The sequence below is a fragment of the Pholcus phalangioides genome, unplaced genomic scaffold, assembly GCF_987345545.1.
Source record: "Pholcus phalangioides strain wild (caught in Gottingen) unplaced genomic scaffold, Ppha-v1.0 ptg000021l_1, whole genome shotgun sequence".
NCBI lineage: Eukaryota > Metazoa > Arthropoda > Arachnida > Araneae > Pholcidae > Pholcus > Pholcus phalangioides.
Window position 1 is genome coordinate 878,831 of NW_028301614.1, and position 17,961 is coordinate 896,791.

Genomic DNA, 17,961 nt, shown 5'->3' on the forward strand with positions numbered 1-17,961 from the left:
GTCCCGAATGGTTTCATATAATGAGTATATGTTTCTCCTTTTGATACCACGACCTTCCAATATAACGTTCATTTTCAACGGGGCGATGAAGGTCGTTATAACAAGCGTCGATATTGTTGTACCCCTGAATCTTTAATTTTCTCAAGGGGATCTGAGTGATAACCGAAATAAAGCATATAGAGTCGACGCTCATTATAACGACCTCAATCGTTCCATCGAAAACAGACGTTATAATAAAAGGAAAACATATCGTATTCTCGTTATATGGAAACATTTGGGACTAAACTAGGTCGTCGTAATAAAATGGTCACTCTAACATGGGGCCGTTATAACGAGCGTCGACTGCATTAATAAAGTCTCAACTTGCGTGAGAAAATTGATTCATAAAGAATAAAACTACGTAGATATACAGGGTGATTATAAAAAAACTATCCCGACATATGGGCCCCTAACTATCATACCATTCACAGAAACTGAATGAAATTTTGGCATAAGGTATTTTGATGTATGCGCTCAAGAATGATATGGAAAACAAGAGTGTCACTCTAACAGTTACGGTTACAGTGAGGAAATTTCGAAAATATCAAATGGCAACACCAAGTTTTTTGTATTGGAATGGGATCTCCATTGTGAAAAACCCTAAATAGCGTTCGAACGGCAGCTGTAGCATGAAAACCACCGGCGGTAGATAGGCTAAAAGTGAGGACAACCAATAAGGACAGAGAAGCAGCATAAAATAAAGCATTTTATTGTGTTTCACAAATTTTCCACATGACCTTGTGGAGGACTAATCAGGCTGAGATCTCAGCCGAAGAAACGGTGTGACGAATGAAACGAACATTAATGCTCTGGTGCAAGTCCTTTTTACTTTTTCCTTGCCTAGCTCCGGGGATTTTCGTGCTACAGGTGCCATTCCAACGCTATTTAGTGTTTTTCAGTATGGAGATCGCATTCCAATACAAAAAACTTGGTGTTGCCATTTGATGTCTTCGAAATTTTCTCACTGTAATCGTAACTGTTAGAGTGACGCTGTTGTTTTCCATATCATTCTTGAGCGCATACCTCAAAATACCTTAGGCCAAAATTTCATGCAATTTCTGTGAATGGTATGATAGTTAGGGGCCCATATGTCGGGATAGTTTTTTTATAATCACCCCGTAGATTCAGTCAATTTTCTAACTAAATGAAGATTCGCTGCGCAGGTGAGAAATAAAAATACCGTAAACTGGTGTTACTTCAGCCTTGGGGAGTTACTTGAACCTAAGACTAAAAAACTGTTTTAAGTCACTCTTGTGTCTGCTTTTATGCAAATATACACATAATTCCACATCTCTTCAACAGATAGCAGCATCACTAGCTAGTGCCTGAGGTGCACTAGGAAGAGACATCAGTTCACTTTAAAATAAGTATGTCTACCATACAAAGGATTGAGAAGAATGGCTTATTAAACACACAGACCTGGACATTCAATCGTTTTTAATAGTGAAGAAGTGCGATGTATAAAAAAGAAAATTATAGTCCACAAAAATTAATAAAAAGGAAGTTGCTTTACAGTTACAATGCAAAGTAGCTTTTTCATACATTATTATCCTTGTACGACTAGTTGGAGAAGCCATAAAAGGGTGTTTCAAATTTAATATCAAATTACATTAACATTCTTACAACTGAAATGTCTGCAAGTGTTTCATTTCCAGATTTTAGGTCCTACTTCACCCCATTACCTATTTAAATTGTTTATTTCATGGGGAATGTAGCTTCGGTCCAAGTAACACAAACTCGGAGGTTACTTAAACCTAGATTTCAATAATTTTTTATATATACATAAAATTAAAATTTTGGTTTGAATCTTAGAAAAAAACAAACAAAAGTAGTAAAAATGAGGTTATCAGCATAATTAATGTTTTTAAGGCTACCCTTTGATAAGAAATGTTCGAAAATGTTAACCTCTTTGTGGGAACAAGTAACCCCAGTTTATGGGACAGTATTCCTTTGTTTTTGATAGAAAATTTACTAATTTAAACACAAATGATGCATTGAAAGAAGAAAAAGATGAAATAAACAAAAAAGTTGGGCAGTGACCTTCTTACGCCACTGGCCTCCTCTGCTTGCCACTGAAATGTGGATGTTATCTTGATGACCGATTAGAGAGTGGTTGCGCCTCTGAGTTTTTCCTCCTCCCTCATGCTTCAGGGTCAAGGGAATGGTCAGTTTGGCTTATTAGGAGATGGAATCTGGTCTGGATATCAAATTCTGTTTTGTTTAATGCATAGTTTTATCAGCCCTTGAAATCATTGAACTGCGCGTGTGTTGTTAGGTTCAATAAGAGGGAGAAATTTGTTTTGTACGCTTTTCCGCAGGCGAAATATCAAAAAATAAATATTATTAAACATTTATTTTGTAATGATAATTTAAGTGATTAGCAGATAAAAAAAAATAAAATTTCATATTCTCGTAAATTATTCCGATTTTATTTCAGTTCAGAAAAAATCCGCAAATTTTCATATCTTAATTTCCCATATTACGTAAATCAATCAAAATATTGTAAAACTATACAGGTTGTCCGAAATTGTTTGCACAGCAGATATGTTAGACTTTAGAAACATACTTTTAGTTACGAAAAGTTTTCAAATGACGTGCGGTTACTTGAAATGTTCTAAATTTAAAAACGGGTCGTAGCCTATTCATGAAAAAATTGAAAAATCAACTTATGATGTAGACCCTGTGTGTGCTAAAACTTCAAATTAGTGAAATGTGGCTCTGAAATGTTATTTACAAAACCCTACAATATTAACTTATATTTGAGATATTTGACTTTGAAACTTTCAGAGCATTTACCGCCAATGACTAAGGGTGTGGTTCACAAATTTCGAAATGTAAATTGAATTCAAAGTTGTTTCAACTCCATAATTGCCTTAATAATAGTCGAAACTGTAATTGTTATTTACTGTGATTGAAAAAATAAAATAAAATGGTTGAGAGAGTTCATTCTATTTTTGTGTACAGTCCCTAAAAATGGGAACTTTTGAGATAATGAAAACTTGCCAACACAGTGATAAGTTACCGAAACATAGTGATATTATGTATTTAATATATCGATAAATATTGCATTTAAAAAATGTGAATTTTTTCGCAAATGACTTTCTATAGTGGGATCTACATTTTAATATAACTGGAAAATACAGCACACGAGAACTGCGTAAAATGTAAATTTCTTTATTTTTTTATGTATACGACCCTTCAAACAAATTTTGGAGAGTTTAAGTAACCATGTCATTTGAAAACTTTTTGTAACTAAAAATATTGTGTGTGTGTGTCCTAAAGTCAACGGTTGCAAAGACATCTGCTGTGCAAACAATTTGGGGCAGTCTGTATAGATCATACGTGTTATCATCATAGCCGCTTGTAATTCTATAGTAGATATAGAGTTCTTATTTACCCGTCCAAAAAATATGAACCGTAAAAACTTTAAAGAAAAAATTTTAAAAATTTATTAAACAGTTTCGATTATATTATTATCAAAATACGTAATTTTATCAGATTATTCGACATTTATTCAAAATTTCCGTAATTTCCTGCGCATAATCCGCAGATGCATATTTCCCTACTTTGAGAAAAGAATATCGTCGTATAGTCCGCAGGGGCGTATAAAAATTTCATTCAACAATGATGACATTTTAAGGAATAAAAGGATTTTCTGGTCACGTTTTATTGATAAAATGTGGACTTTTCTATTCACATCCATGCACCATCTGTAAATCTTTAAAAAACAATTTCTGAACAATGAAATTTTAAAACATTTATTTTTATTATAATATCGAAGAAAAAAATAACTGCAGAGGGAGACGTAGTAGTATGTAATCGACACTAAGAAATTCCTATTCTTAATCTCGAATAATCCTCTGATTATGCTATTAAACTACTTAACCGTGCATGTACCTCATAAAAATTCCTCTCAGGAATTTCTAACGTATTGGTGCCTGCTGGAACGTTTGTCCCGAGTCATATGTAAACCTCACGTATTTACGATTCCACAATTATGCGTGTTTTAGTGGTGTTGCCATATATTTTCCATATTTTGAGTAAAAATGGCAGATGTCCGAGTTAGATGCCGTGGATTATTCGCAACAGGAAAATACGCTAATAATATGAAATGTAGCGAAACCTTCCTGAAGGGCAATCTGTGTAAAGACGACAGATGATGAGCGTATCCGGGAGGGGAGGGAGGCACCCGTCATTTCCCCCCTCGGGGTTAAAATAATATGAAAAATTATACCGAAAGCATTCAAATAAACAAATGACTCATGTTTGAAAAAATACTTCGAATAAATAATGTAATACATAATAATTCTGTTTCGTAAATACGGGACGTTTGGTCGTCATGCTAACTTTCTTTCGCTAGGTGTTCTCCCCCCCCCCCATACCATTACCTCATCTCTACACAACCAATTTCTTTTGTCCGAAATTTCACCAAACATATTAACAGACAAGCATTGCAAAAATGTATTTTTGTAATATGTATTGTAAAATGTATTGTAAGATGCCCCGATCCAGTTCAAATCACTTCCACATTATTCTGAAAAGAATTTGTATTTACTGGTAAGTTCAATAAACATTGATTTATTGATAATTCATAATTGGTTTATCAGTAACGACTTGGAAATAAATGTAACAAAAACAAAGTTTTAATTACCAGAATACTTCTACTTGTAACTGCTTGAGTCTCGAACAGGTTTCCACGATTAAATACCTAGGTATTCATATTGATCATAACCTCAGATGGAAAAAACTCATGTAAAATATTTGCAAAATAAACTTAGTTTTATAATTTACAAACTATATTACCTTAAACCATAGATCATTCTTTCATGTTGATACTTTACTACTCCTTATTTCATTCCCTACTATTTTATGCTTTAAACTGTCTGGGATGTCGACTTCATTTCAAATCTTATATCAATGATAAAACTGCAAAAACGAGCCAATAAGGCTCATTAAAAATGACTTTTCAAAACTCTTTTTCTAAAAACTACTTTTTCCCAGTCTAGGAACCCTTTCCCTACATCAGTTTTATTTTTACAAATGCACTTTAATTATTTATAATCGCCAATTTGCTTTGCTTTTAAACAGTTCTCATTTCTCAAAAATATATTGAATAATATATATTCGCTACACTTATTCACAAAATACTTCTGAAGAAGCACTTTACTTACCTCATCCAAAAATGTAACTCTTTGCCACCGATATTCTTAACGTTACTAATTTATTATCTTTCATAAGACAATGAAGCGATATTTATTCTCAATCAGTGACATCGAGAGTATCTTTTTGATTAGTTCTGCGCTCCTTATGCAGTTAAATTATAAATCAATTCGATCTTACACATTGTAACATTATATATACTTATTTTATTATTATTAATAATCTGAAAATCATGCAATGCATATTTCATGTAGTTGCACATCCTACTGATGCTAAAAAATACTGTGAATCATTCAAAAGTATGGTAGACAAATTTTTGATTTTTTTCTTCTCATATATCAACCACTATATTAATTTTTCAATTTTTTCCCTCACAAAAATTTTGTTTTCTTATGTTTATTTTTTTCACGTTTCGTTTCGTTATTTAGTTGACATAGTATGTACTTGCGTTCATTATTCTTCATTATAAAATTTCAATGTATCAACCAGTACATGGATCACTTGACCCCTTGGATGATTTTTTCTTCTCATCTTTAATTTATGTACGAAATTATATCAATAAAGTGAAAAAATTTAAAAAAAAAATGAAAATATTCACCAATACTGCAAGTATAGTAAAATAATGAATAACATGGATTATATCATTTAAGCATTTTTCAATCGGAAATCTTTTCCGAAATCCGCATTGTTAAAGTTAACAGTACGTTTCCATTTTAATGAGAGAAATAATTTTTTTTAAATTTACAAACAAAATTTTTTTCATCTTCTAAGTGCGCTTCCAGTGGAATTATTGCGCGAAGAAAAAATCTCAAAGCCTTAATTTTTTTTTTTATGAGGCACAACACGTGACAAAACAAATGTCTCTCCAGCTTTTTTTAGCGCACATGCGTGTGAGTGCCAACTACGCACTCCACGTGTTCAATCCAACCTCGAATGGAATCAGTCTGTTCTTGATGGGAATTTATTTATTTGTGTGATCACATGGTGTCCTGTCATCCTGATATCACCAACGTTTGCACGTTAAAGAGCAAATAAAACCACCACCGACCGTGCTCGGGAATTATGGCAGGGTAAGTTTTATCATTTCAGTGATTCTTTTAAGTGTTATTTGTCCCGTGAATTTGATGCCCTTCGAATACTAAGGGTATAAAATGAAAACGCGTATCGTATAGCAGTTATTCGTCGAATTACTCGTTAATCATTATTACTCGAATTTAATTTAGTCTCTTTTAAGAGATATACTCACTTATTCACTGAAACTCGGTTGCAACGACATGAAAGATTTTGCGAAATTTTGTCGTTATAACCGAGTGATGTTTTTAAAATATTTTTTTTTTACGAAAAATTCAACCAGAGGCAATTAAATACTCTGCATAAAGTTTTTATTTCTTTATGATCAGGGTGACCATATATATATTAGATCGAGAAAAATGCGGGAAATTGAAATAATATTAATTATTATTTATTATTGTTACACAAATACACAAGCATATGATATCGGGGCTGGACAAATCCCAGATGCCAAGACACCATGGCGACTAAAAAATTGGTATTTCTGCCTAAAATTTTCTTTGTGCAGTTACTAAGTTGCAGTCTCAAAGCAGTGCAAATTTTTGGAATCTGCCAACATGAAAGAGGGTCATTGCTCTGAAAAATCAAAAAGAAGCATTATTTGTGGAAAATTTTTCTTCGGGTAAAAAAATTTTGGATAATAAAAAAATTGTTCTGGAGCACAGATTTTTTGCAATTTGTCAAGCTCTGAATACACAAATACTAACATATGGATGTTCAATTACAAACATATGGTGCTCAAATATAAACATAGAATACACACACGCAATACACACACATATAACACAAACACTTTGTGACGTCAAGGGGTTAAGTCCATCGAGCAGGCTTAACTACCCTACTATAGGAGTAGTTACAGTTAGACATTATTGTGTGCAGGACATCGCTGATTCTCGCCAAACATGATGCCAAATGTCGGCGAAACTGCCAGATATTGCGTTTTATAAATATCCTTTGGCGAGAAATACAATGGCAAAGCGTCTGCTAAAATGTATTTCACGGGGGAAATAATGAAATATTACAAATGTGTGAGATAAATATTTATAGTCATGTTCATTATAACACAATTTATAAATCATAAAAATTACCTTCATTCCTGGTTCTGGTAAAGATTAGGAATTGAAGCAAGTTTCGTTGAAAAAAATGGGGCATTTTTGTAAGAGAAAGTCAGTAAGAGAGGGAAATGCGGAAATGTCTTTTTTGGTGTGTATAGTAGTCATGTCAGTGAGCAAGTTGGAGCGTCAAACATGTTAATCTTTTATACAACATTACGTATAAGTAGAACAACAGATGGATATTCCCTGTAAGCTCTAATCTTAGGAATTTCTTGGGAAAACGTCATTGACGATCATCGAGGAATCAGAGATAAAAAGATTTTTCTAGTTAGATATTTTTTTAAATGCATTCTTGTTTTCAAAACAGATTTTTTTCTTAGATGGTTTGCAAAATGGAGATGGGGAGATGTATATGCTTGAATATTTGTCATTATAGTAGGAAGAGATTTTCGGCCGAAGAATGAGTATTTTTCTCATTCGTTCCTCATTCTAAAACAAGTGTTGCGCCCCCCCCCCTTTAAACGAGAGGTTTTAAAATTAAAACCAAAAAGATCAGTATAATTTACTATTCATTACGATTCTTGATACGTAATAGGGACTATTTATATACCTTTGTAAGTACAACCAAGGCAGCATCTAAGGGGGGAGCAGGCGGATCTGATGTCCCGAGCACTGGATCAGGGAGGGGGGGGGGCGCAAATTTAAAATTTTACCCCTTCCTCAACATTAGAAGGGGGGGGGGGGAGTCCTTCTGACCCAGTATCTAGTTGCAGCCCTGGGTATAACTGTGGCATCGGAGTCGACGGTGCTATGAATTTATGAGCATATCCAGAAGGTATTTATGAATATAATTTTCACATCAAATTAAAAGATGAGCATCAACAGGTGTAAAACTGGGATTACACTGAGTCAAAGATCTTTTAAAACATTTTAAAAAAAGAACTAATCAGCCTTTTGGTTACATTTGCTCGAATGTAGTGTGAGCGACACAGGGCCGTCATTTCAACTTTTTCCAGGAGGGGGGGGGGGAGACAAAGAACTGAATGCATTTATAATTATATATATATATATATATACCCTTTTTAGTGTATTTTCAAAAGCCGGGGGGCAATGGCCCTCCCCTGACCCCCCCCCCCCACAAATGACGGGCCTGGTGAGGGACGCGGCTAATAGGAGCGTCACCAGCATTTGATGTATCAAATAAACAATTTGAAATGAATTCTCAAGCGTAATACATACCTTATCGACAAATTGGGTGGATTATAATGGACAGTTAATAAGATATCATTCGTAATTTGATGACGCACTCTAGTCAGTTTTAAATCCTCTCTCTACGCGCGAAATAATTCTAAGTTCGACCTCCCAAGCAACGACAAGCATGGAGCTAAAAAAAGGGAAAAGATTTCGAGTGGAAAGAAAAACGTGTTTTTTTATCTGCTCACACAAAAATTCTCAAGGTTAACCTTCTTATCTCAAATCGACGACACCTTGGCAAGCGAAAGAGAATGATGTTTGTATTTCTTCCAAGAACTTCCGACGTAATATTACGTCAGAAACATTGGACTGTTTAAAAGACGAAAATAATTTTCATTTCAAATCATAGAAATTCGAGGAATCGATTTGAAAATATAGGTTTGTTTATCATCACCAACTACGTATATATCTTAGCATGATTTCAAAATCATGCTACGGTAATGATAAATGATATGATAAATCTCTACGATGATGAAAAATCTATACTCAGGTTAATTTAAAAATGGTAAAAGGTTAAGTTTGTGTTTCTGAATTCTATGTTTTGTTGAGTTTTGATAAAAAGTTTTATTACATCATTGATCGGTTGAAGAATCTCTATTGGCACTTTATTAGGTCCTTTTCGGATTTGTGTGGGTATACTTACAATTGCAAAAAGTTTTCAAAAGACGCGGGCCCAAAAGTGCGGTAAATGAATACCATAATTTTTTATAGGGTTATGGATGGATTTATTATAAATATTACATTAATTTTTTTTATTTTGTACTCAATTTTTAATTTCGAAACTTTAATTTGATGATGAATTTCAAAAATTTTTAAATCAAATATCTATATGAATATTTAATTTGAAAATATTTATTTTTTTTGTAAATAAAGTCAGAGCAAGTTCTATATTTCACTAAGTTTTAGCTCACTTTAGAGGACTTTATAAAAAAAATTTCCAGAAAAATTTGTTCATTTTCTTTATTTTGTATAAAATAATAAAAAAATAAAATATTACGATATTCTTAACAACTCCACGTCGTTTGAAAAATTTTTGTTATGAAATATACTTCTATAGTCAAACGGTTGGAAAGATAATTCGTGGACAAACTATTTGGATCAGCCAACGTATAGGTTTGTTTGTCACTGAATTGAAATACCGTGAAAACCATATAAGACACCAAAAGCCGAGGCATTCGTACCCTATATAAAATTCATGATACATGAATGAAAACATACGTCAGAAATTTTAAACTTTAATATAAGGGTTTTTGTTAAATATTTTTCAAATATTGATTTGATACAAAACAATATATAAAAAAATATGAGGTAACAAAAAAGAACCAACTTACTTAATCATATGTATATACAGTATATGTATGCATATATGTATTTATATACTCATTGTATTTTTTTCAACAATTTTTCTTTTATTTCCACATCTTAACAGCCAGTTCAAAATCCATATCACAGTGAAATGACAGTGAAAGGAGGGCCTTCTCATGATAACTTTATTAGACCAAGTCGGGCCCTCTTTTTTCATTTTATACAATTTAATGTCGCAAAACCACGTTTACATGATGCTGTTGAAAGAGGCAAAGTTAAGGCAATTACGATCAACTTTCTACATTCTGGATGCATAAAAGGCGTGTTATCACCACCTTCTCTGCACCTACTGATATATCTGCAAAATTCTGTCATTTTCATCCCTTTAATTTATGTGTATAGTAGTTGTTTTACACAAATAACATTCTTCCCTAAGTGGCTCTTCTTTAGGAAGTATATTTTCATCTTTATACAAGGTATTCTCATTTCCTTTACAATAGAGACAAATAAAATTGTCCATTGCTTCATCAGAACTTGGGTTGTAATTCGTTTTTGAATCATTAGACTCGAAAGTTTTTGCACATGTTATGTCATTCGTACGATTTAGAACTGCGTCAAAGTCAATGAAAATGTTCTCTGCATTTTCTTCAAACCAAGTTTTCAACAGGGTCTAAAAATTTTTTTTTGCTTTCATGGAATTTTGATCTAAGTTGAATATTTTTAATTTTTATTTGTCTGTAATATTCATTTCTTTTTTGTAATTTTGAAATCTTTCAAACATATTCCAGGGTTGTTATGAAATTTTTATATTCGGAATTTCGTTAATTTCAACCTCTCAATAAGAGTTGAAAAACTAAGGTTTTGTCGACCAAGTCCAAATATCTTTTAAGAGAAAAAATGCTTACAACAAAGTTGAACTCAGATACTGCCTCTAAAAGGCTGGAGGATTTGGTGTCAGCTCCCTTTTTTAAAAATAAAGGTAGATAACGAGCATTATATACAGGGATCAGAGCTAAATTACAAATAAGCCTGTATAAGCTTCTAACGACTAACCTCTCGAACCCTTTGTATATTATTCACTTTATATATGTTTATTGTTTTGTGTACATATATTTTCAAAAAAAAAAAAATCAACCTAAATTTTTTAGGAGTATTTTCACTCCCAGGAAAATTTCGAGGCAGGGGGGGGGGGTGAAAATAAATACCAGGGAGTGAAATACGCATCTGGATGCGTATTAGCGAACGCTGATTTTAAGTGAAAAATAGTCAAAAGATCGTAAATTAAATAGAGTAATTACAAAAAGGAACAAGAAATATTTAAAACGAAAGGAAAGTATTTTCAATAATCAGAATTTTATAAATTGTATTGATTATAATTTGTTGCATTCAACTGTCAGCCCGGGATCACACTGGCGCGATACAGCAATCGTCGCAGCGTGCAACTCAATGCGGATTGGTTAGAAAACTTGAAATTTAGGTTTTTAAACACATTTTCCTCACTTATAAGACGGTTTTCTGCACATCCAGTCTAAGATACAGCCCTGATTCTCCCCAGCACGATCCAACCCACACGGGTAAAAGGCCCCGAGGGTTATATCCCGGGAGGGACAGAGCCTGGGTCGTGTCTGGTCTGACGGAGTCCAAGATATAGGTCAATAATGCTATTCACTTACGCACCTCTTTCACTTATGCGTCTTTTTTCTTGTTCCCTTGCACTGACGCGTAAGTTAGAGGTAACTGTAGTAGTGTGCATAATATACGAGTGTTTTTACTTATACTTCAAGATGCAGGCACATTGTAACATGAGTAAAATAACAGCTGTTAATAAACCAATGTTTATTTTAGGTGGGCAAATATGCAAAGACAAGGAGCAGTTCTTCAGAAGATAGCGCCTTATTCGGCGGATCTCATGGATCCGTTCTTTCTAAGACATCAGTTGACCACTGCTCAGAAAATAAAAGTTGGTATTATACTTCCTTAAATAGTTATGCATGTGGTACCAGTGTGTCAATCATCCACTTCTCTATTACCCATAAAATTTGTGTTCGTGTGCTATAACCTGTAGTTTAATGAAATAATATATTGTTTCAGGCTGCCTTTGTTACGGCAACTCTATTTCCCATACGAGTGGTTTTGATGGGAGCGATACTTGTGCTGACATGGATATTTGCGAAAGTAGGACTCAAAGGATTCCCCGAAGATGAGTTGAAGAATAAGAAGCCTCTCACGGGATGGAGGTACGAAAACTATTGTAGTTGAAGAGAGAGAGCTTCATAAAGCATTTACGCAACTTGAAACATCTCAAAACGTATTATATCGAACCGTACACAAGAATAAACAGTTGTTATTCCTATAATGAAGTACAGGGTAGTTGTAAATCACCTTCACTACTCAGATGTATGTAGTGTCTATTCTAATGGAGGTATTTTGATGAAACTTGGTATATAGCAGGGGTGGCCAACTTCTTTCTGTTTGCGGGCCAAGATAATGGTCAGCTATAGCGTCGCGGGCCGCATCAGTGGTGCAAATTCGGTGTATGAGCCGCTCCATTATTATTTGAATTAATTAGTTAGTTATTAAATTAATTTCGTTACTAGAAATAAGACGTTTGCAAGCAGTTTGTTAATCAAGAAATCTGGTGTTGGAACCGATAGTTCAAATAATTATCACAAATTTAATTTTTCACGGTACTTTTACCTAGTCGCGGGCCGCACAAAATCACTTCACGGGCCAGGTGTTGGCCACCCCTGGTATATAGGATACCAGGACCATGGGGGAAAAGAAAGATTCAATAGAAACATAGCTCGATTTTTCCCCAGGTGAAAAGTGGAACTTTTTATCCCAGTATATTTTTCCCAGCGTCCAAATAACGTATAAGTTTCAATGAAATACGTTCGCCACAACGGGCGCTAGCTACATAGGTCGGAGTAGTGTGAATATATTTCAAATGACCTATGTAGCGCCCGTTGTGTTGGACGTATTTCATTGAAACTTGGTATAATGAAGTTTATTACTCAAGAATAATGAAAAAGAACAATAAAAATTATTCTTGGTAATTATTCTGGTCAAATTTTTTCCATTTCACCATGAAAAAAAATCTTTTTCCCCCATGGTCCCAATATCGGATCATGGGGAAAAAAGATGACTGCGATAAAAAAAAAAGCACTACTTTCTCACCTGGTGGTCAAAAATCAAACTTTTTTATTGAATCTTTCTTTTCCATATATCGTGTATACCAAGTTTCATCAAAATACCTCCATCAGAATGGGCGCTACATACGTCTGAGTAGTGTCTCAGTACATTTATAACGCCCACTACAACATAATTGTTATGAAACTTGAACCACATTTGTTATGTGCAACTCGATTTTTCGGTTTATGAAATACATAATTCGAACAAAATTTTGTTTACAATTTAATGTACAATTTTTTCACAAATGAACGACATGATTTTAAAAATTTATATTTCAAAAGAATTACTTACAATCTGTGATACATAAAAACAAGGAAAAATATTGGTTTTTTTTTCCAACATCGCTCAATAGATGGGAGCACTTCCGTAGAACGAAGTGACTGAAATTGACCGAACCATTCTTTTGTTGTTATTTTTTTCAGTTACAAATTTGTAAATGCACAGAAGCGGTGGAAAAATCCCTTGCATATTCTAATAAACAGAAACTTTTTTCTCCCATTTTTAGTTTCAGACATGTTCTACGGAAGTGTCGACATCTATTGACCGATCACAAATTATACAGTTGTGCTCACCCTGTATTATATTTTCGGTTGTTCCAGGAGGTTCGGCAAAAGCGTTATCGTATTTCTTGGAAGGCTGACATTCGCCATAGGAGGCTGGCACTGGATCTCCATGAAAGGAAGGAGAGCGTCTACAGAAGAAGCACCAATGCTTATCGCTGTACCACACACGAGCTTCTGGGACACTGTAGCAGTGTACGCTCTTGGCTGTCCAAGCGTTGTAGTTCGAGATGCGACAGCAACGACACCTGTTTTCGGAGGTAATAAGCTTTCTTTTCGAAATAAATTGCAATTTTTAGACATAATCGTCAAGTTATTGCGCATCCTTTTAGCGCAGGGGTCTCCAACGAGTGACCCACTGACCATTTTCAGAAAATAGCTAAAAAACTCTGAAAAACACAATAAATTTAAAAAAATAATTCGATGAGCCCGTAGATCGATGGAAGTTTTGAGAAACGTGAGATACTTTCCAGATTCACCAGTAATGCTGTGTATCTGATACATAGCTATTACACTACGGATAAGGGCCACAGTGCCAAACACTTTTTGAGGCCATTTGATTTCATATATTTCTGGAGTGAAAAGTCGGCATCCAAAAGGGCAAACTTACGTTACAGCATCTAAAGAAATTCTGAAACACACCTTAATGAAAGGAGTGATTTCAGAATTTTCTCGGTCAAAATAATTCCAAAAATTACAAAAAGATATAATTCCAAGAATTACAAAAGAAAATAATTCCAAGAATTACAAAAGAAAATAATTCCAAGAATTATAAAAGAAAATAATTCCAAGAATTACAAAAGAAAATAATTCCAAGAATTACAAAAGAAAATAATTTCAAGAATTAAATATGTCTGAAAGAGATGATTCCAAGAACTTGAAAAAGAAATAATTCCAGTAATTTGAAAAAGAAATAATTCCAGTAATTTGAAAAAGAAATAATTCCAGTAATTTGAAAAAGAAATAATTCCAGTAATTTGAAAAAGAAATAATTCCAGTAATCTGAAAAAGAAATAATTCCAGTAATTTGAAAAAGAAATAATTCCAGTAATTTGAAAAAGAAATAATTCCAGTAATTTGAAAAAGAAATAATTCCAGTAATTTGAAAAAGAAATAATTCCAGTAATTTGAAAAAGAAATAATTCCAGTAATTGAAAGAAAGAATAATTTCAAGAATCAAAGAAATGACTTCAGAATTAGTAGAAAAATAATTCCACAATTACCGCGAAAGGAATAATTGCAGAATCATTCAAAGTATTTTCAGAATTAATAAAAAAAATATTCAGAATATGTGAAATAATTGATTTTGGAATTAACCAAAACAGATAATTCATTAGGGAAACAATTTCAGAATAAATGTCTTCAATCAGGACCGTAACTAAGATTTTTGCCATCCGGGGCAAACATGATTTAGCTGCACGGGGCAGTCATTATTTTGCCGTCCCCACAAGTTTAAAATTCGATAATTTCGCAGTGGTGCTCTTTGTTCCAACCTAAAACTCCCACCCCTTAAATTTTTCCTCCATGCTCCCCCCCCCCCCCTCTAGTTAATGTCCTGTCTTCAATTACTGTATTTGGGCTATTGTCGAACTCTGGGGCTCACCTATCTATCAAGACGCCACTGTATATTTCATTAAGCTAGGGGTCTTCAACCCATGGCCTACGGGCCAAATGTGGCTCTCCGAGCTTTTTTTCCCGACTGTTTTTAGAAAATAGCTAATTCACGTAGAAAAATGATTAAATTAAAAAAAAAAACCACACAATCGTTTAAGAGTTTCACTGAGCCACTGAAATCTTTACTGCTGTATTTAGAACTGTGAAATACTCTCCAGATTCAATAGTAATGCTGTGCATTCGATTCATTAAAAAAGGCCATCGAAACATATTCGGAAGATTCTGAGTCAAAACAGTTTTTGCGGCCTATGATTTCATATAGGCTACAATGTCGAGAGTGCGCGTTCGGCATCCAAAATGTATAATAATTACATAATATATAATATTGACACAATTACAGAATATGCAAAAATACTAAAAATCATCCTAATGAAAGAAACAACTTTGGAGTTATTGAAGAAAAAATTCATAATTGATGATAAATAGTTACGGAATTACTGATAGAAATGATTGCAGAATTATTGAGAATAATTTCAGAATTGTCAAGAGGGATAATTCGTGAAAAAAATTAAGAATTTTTAAAAGAAATGATTTCATAACTAATGAAAATTTAAAATTTGTGAAAAAATAATTTCAGAATTAACAATAGACAAATTTCAGATATACTAAAAGACATAATTGATCAAAAAGAGTTAATAAAGGAATTTATTTAAAAATGAATAAAAATTCTATCTCAATGAAGGAAATAAATTCAGGGACTGAATAAAAGTGTTTAATAAATTTGGAGCACCCCCTGTTTAATAACCGGGAATACCACGGTATGAGTTGTTGGCTCGCGGGCTTCATGGAAAATTTTAATTTGGCTAACAATGTCTGAAAGGTTGAAGAGCCCTGCATAAAGCCCTTGCAAATGTGAATTTAAAATACTGCGGTATATGAGCTGGTGGCTTTGTGAAACGTTTCAATTCGGCTCATAATGACTGGAAGGTTGGAGAAATTTAAGCTGTCTAATGTTTGCCATGATTTGTCTGCATTTTTCGTGTTTTGCCCATAATCTTATCTTTTACTGAATCATTTTTAGATGGGAAGTGATTTTCCATGCTTTATGTCCTCCGTTAGATTTGATCAGATACTGCCAGCCAGTGTTTGTGAGACGCGACGATCCTCGATCTCGCCAGAGCACAGTCGAAGAAATAAGCCACAGGTGTGTTTCAAAAGATGGCTGGGAACAGGTTCTGATTTTTCCTGAAGGGACCTGTGGGAATAGACAAGCTCTTCTAGATTTCAAGCTAGGTGAGTATGTTACAGTATGTTAAGAATCAAAAAGTAAGTCGATTCTTTTGGAAGAATCTGGCAATGAACAGCCAATTCGAGGGATCTACCGTTTTTAATTTGAAAAAAAATTAGTTTTTATATTTTGTTACGAAAATTATGCAGATAGTCATTATTTATCATTTATTATGTCATCTTTCCCCTGTAAATAGTCATTAACGCATTTCTTTGTAAATATCGCCAAATTGACGACGAACTTCGGGAATTTAGTGACCGCTCCGATGATTTGGCGATGACATGACGCCAAAGGATCTTTCCATAAAGTTTTTGACCTTTTTCTCTGGCTGCTTGAAAGCGGAACTATGGGAAGTTTGTTGAGTTTTCGAAGACAAGATCTCTTGGATGTGAGAGAAGCCACTGAATGCGATCAGCGCTTCACGCTAATAATGCGTGTTATAAGGAATTGAAAAGTGTGTCTCTGGTGTATTGGTTAGGTACACTTACTCGGGTTCAATTCTCTGAGGAGATAAATCACTTTTCTTTCCCAATGTTCGTTTTGGCATAACATCCAGAAAATTCAACTGCTCAATATATTTCGGGTCGAAAAAAATAATCTCCTAATAGTTTTTTTGCTTGGGGATGCATAGTTTCACGCCAGTTCGCCATATTGTGCTGAAAGTGTCATTTAGAAAAGGGATCCAGAAATTTTGCCTCCGACATTTCGCCTTCATCATTAACTCATTCATGTTACGTTTCGTCCTCGTACATATTTCGCTCCAGGAAATTTCACTCCCTGACATTTCTCCTACCCTGAATGTATGAGTAACCCAGTAAGTGACTGTGTAAATGATCAATTGATTGGTCGAGTGACCGTATAGGTGAGTGAGCGACCAAGTTACTGAACGTATGAGTGGCCGTATTAGTGATCAAGTTGTTGGCCGTATTAGTGATCAAGTTGTTGGCCGTATTAGTGATCAAGTTGTTGGCCGTATTAGTGATCATGTTGTTGGCCGTATTAGTGATCAAGTTGTTGGCCGTATTAGTGATCAAGTTAGTGACGGTATAAGTGACTAAGTGTGTGGCATGAGTGATCATATCAGTGACCAAACTTACTTGGTCTCTCATAAGGTCACCCACCGACTCACTTTTCAGTCATATAGTTAATCATCCCTTCAGTTGGTCACTCTTACGGGCACGCATTCACTCATCTAGTCACTCACCCACTCACGTGACTACTAATGCGGTCACTCATCTCTTCAATTGGTCACTCCCGCATTCACCTTGTCACTTATATGGCCACTAACTCATTCACTTGATCACTAATACACACACGGCCGGATTAACCATTAAGCGAAATAACGTACTTAGGGGCATCAAGAGAAAAGGAGCTGCACAAAAAAGTTGCCAAAATGTTTTTTTTTTGTTTTGAACAATTTTTT

At 34.2% G+C, this 17,961-nt stretch overlaps 1 protein-coding gene across 1 annotated transcript in view; it reads left to right on the forward strand.

Annotated features, from left to right (window-relative positions):
• The first annotated feature begins 6,113 nt into the window (after window positions 1–6,113).
• The window catches only part of LPCAT (lysophosphatidylcholine acyltransferase), a 29,929-nt gene continuing 18,081 nt past the window's right edge, over window positions 6,114–17,961 (forward strand). Inside the window, exons 1-5 of the mRNA XM_089248997.1 lie at window positions 6,114–6,269; window positions 11,730–11,844; window positions 11,976–12,121; window positions 13,676–13,896; window positions 16,370–16,543. Of these exons, the coding sequence (XP_089105123.1) occupies window positions 6,262–6,269; window positions 11,730–11,844; window positions 11,976–12,121; window positions 13,676–13,896; window positions 16,370–16,543 (664 nt within the window). The 5' untranslated portion in view covers window positions 6,114–6,261. The remainder of the gene's footprint in view (window positions 6,270–11,729; window positions 11,845–11,975; window positions 12,122–13,675; window positions 13,897–16,369; window positions 16,544–17,961) is intronic.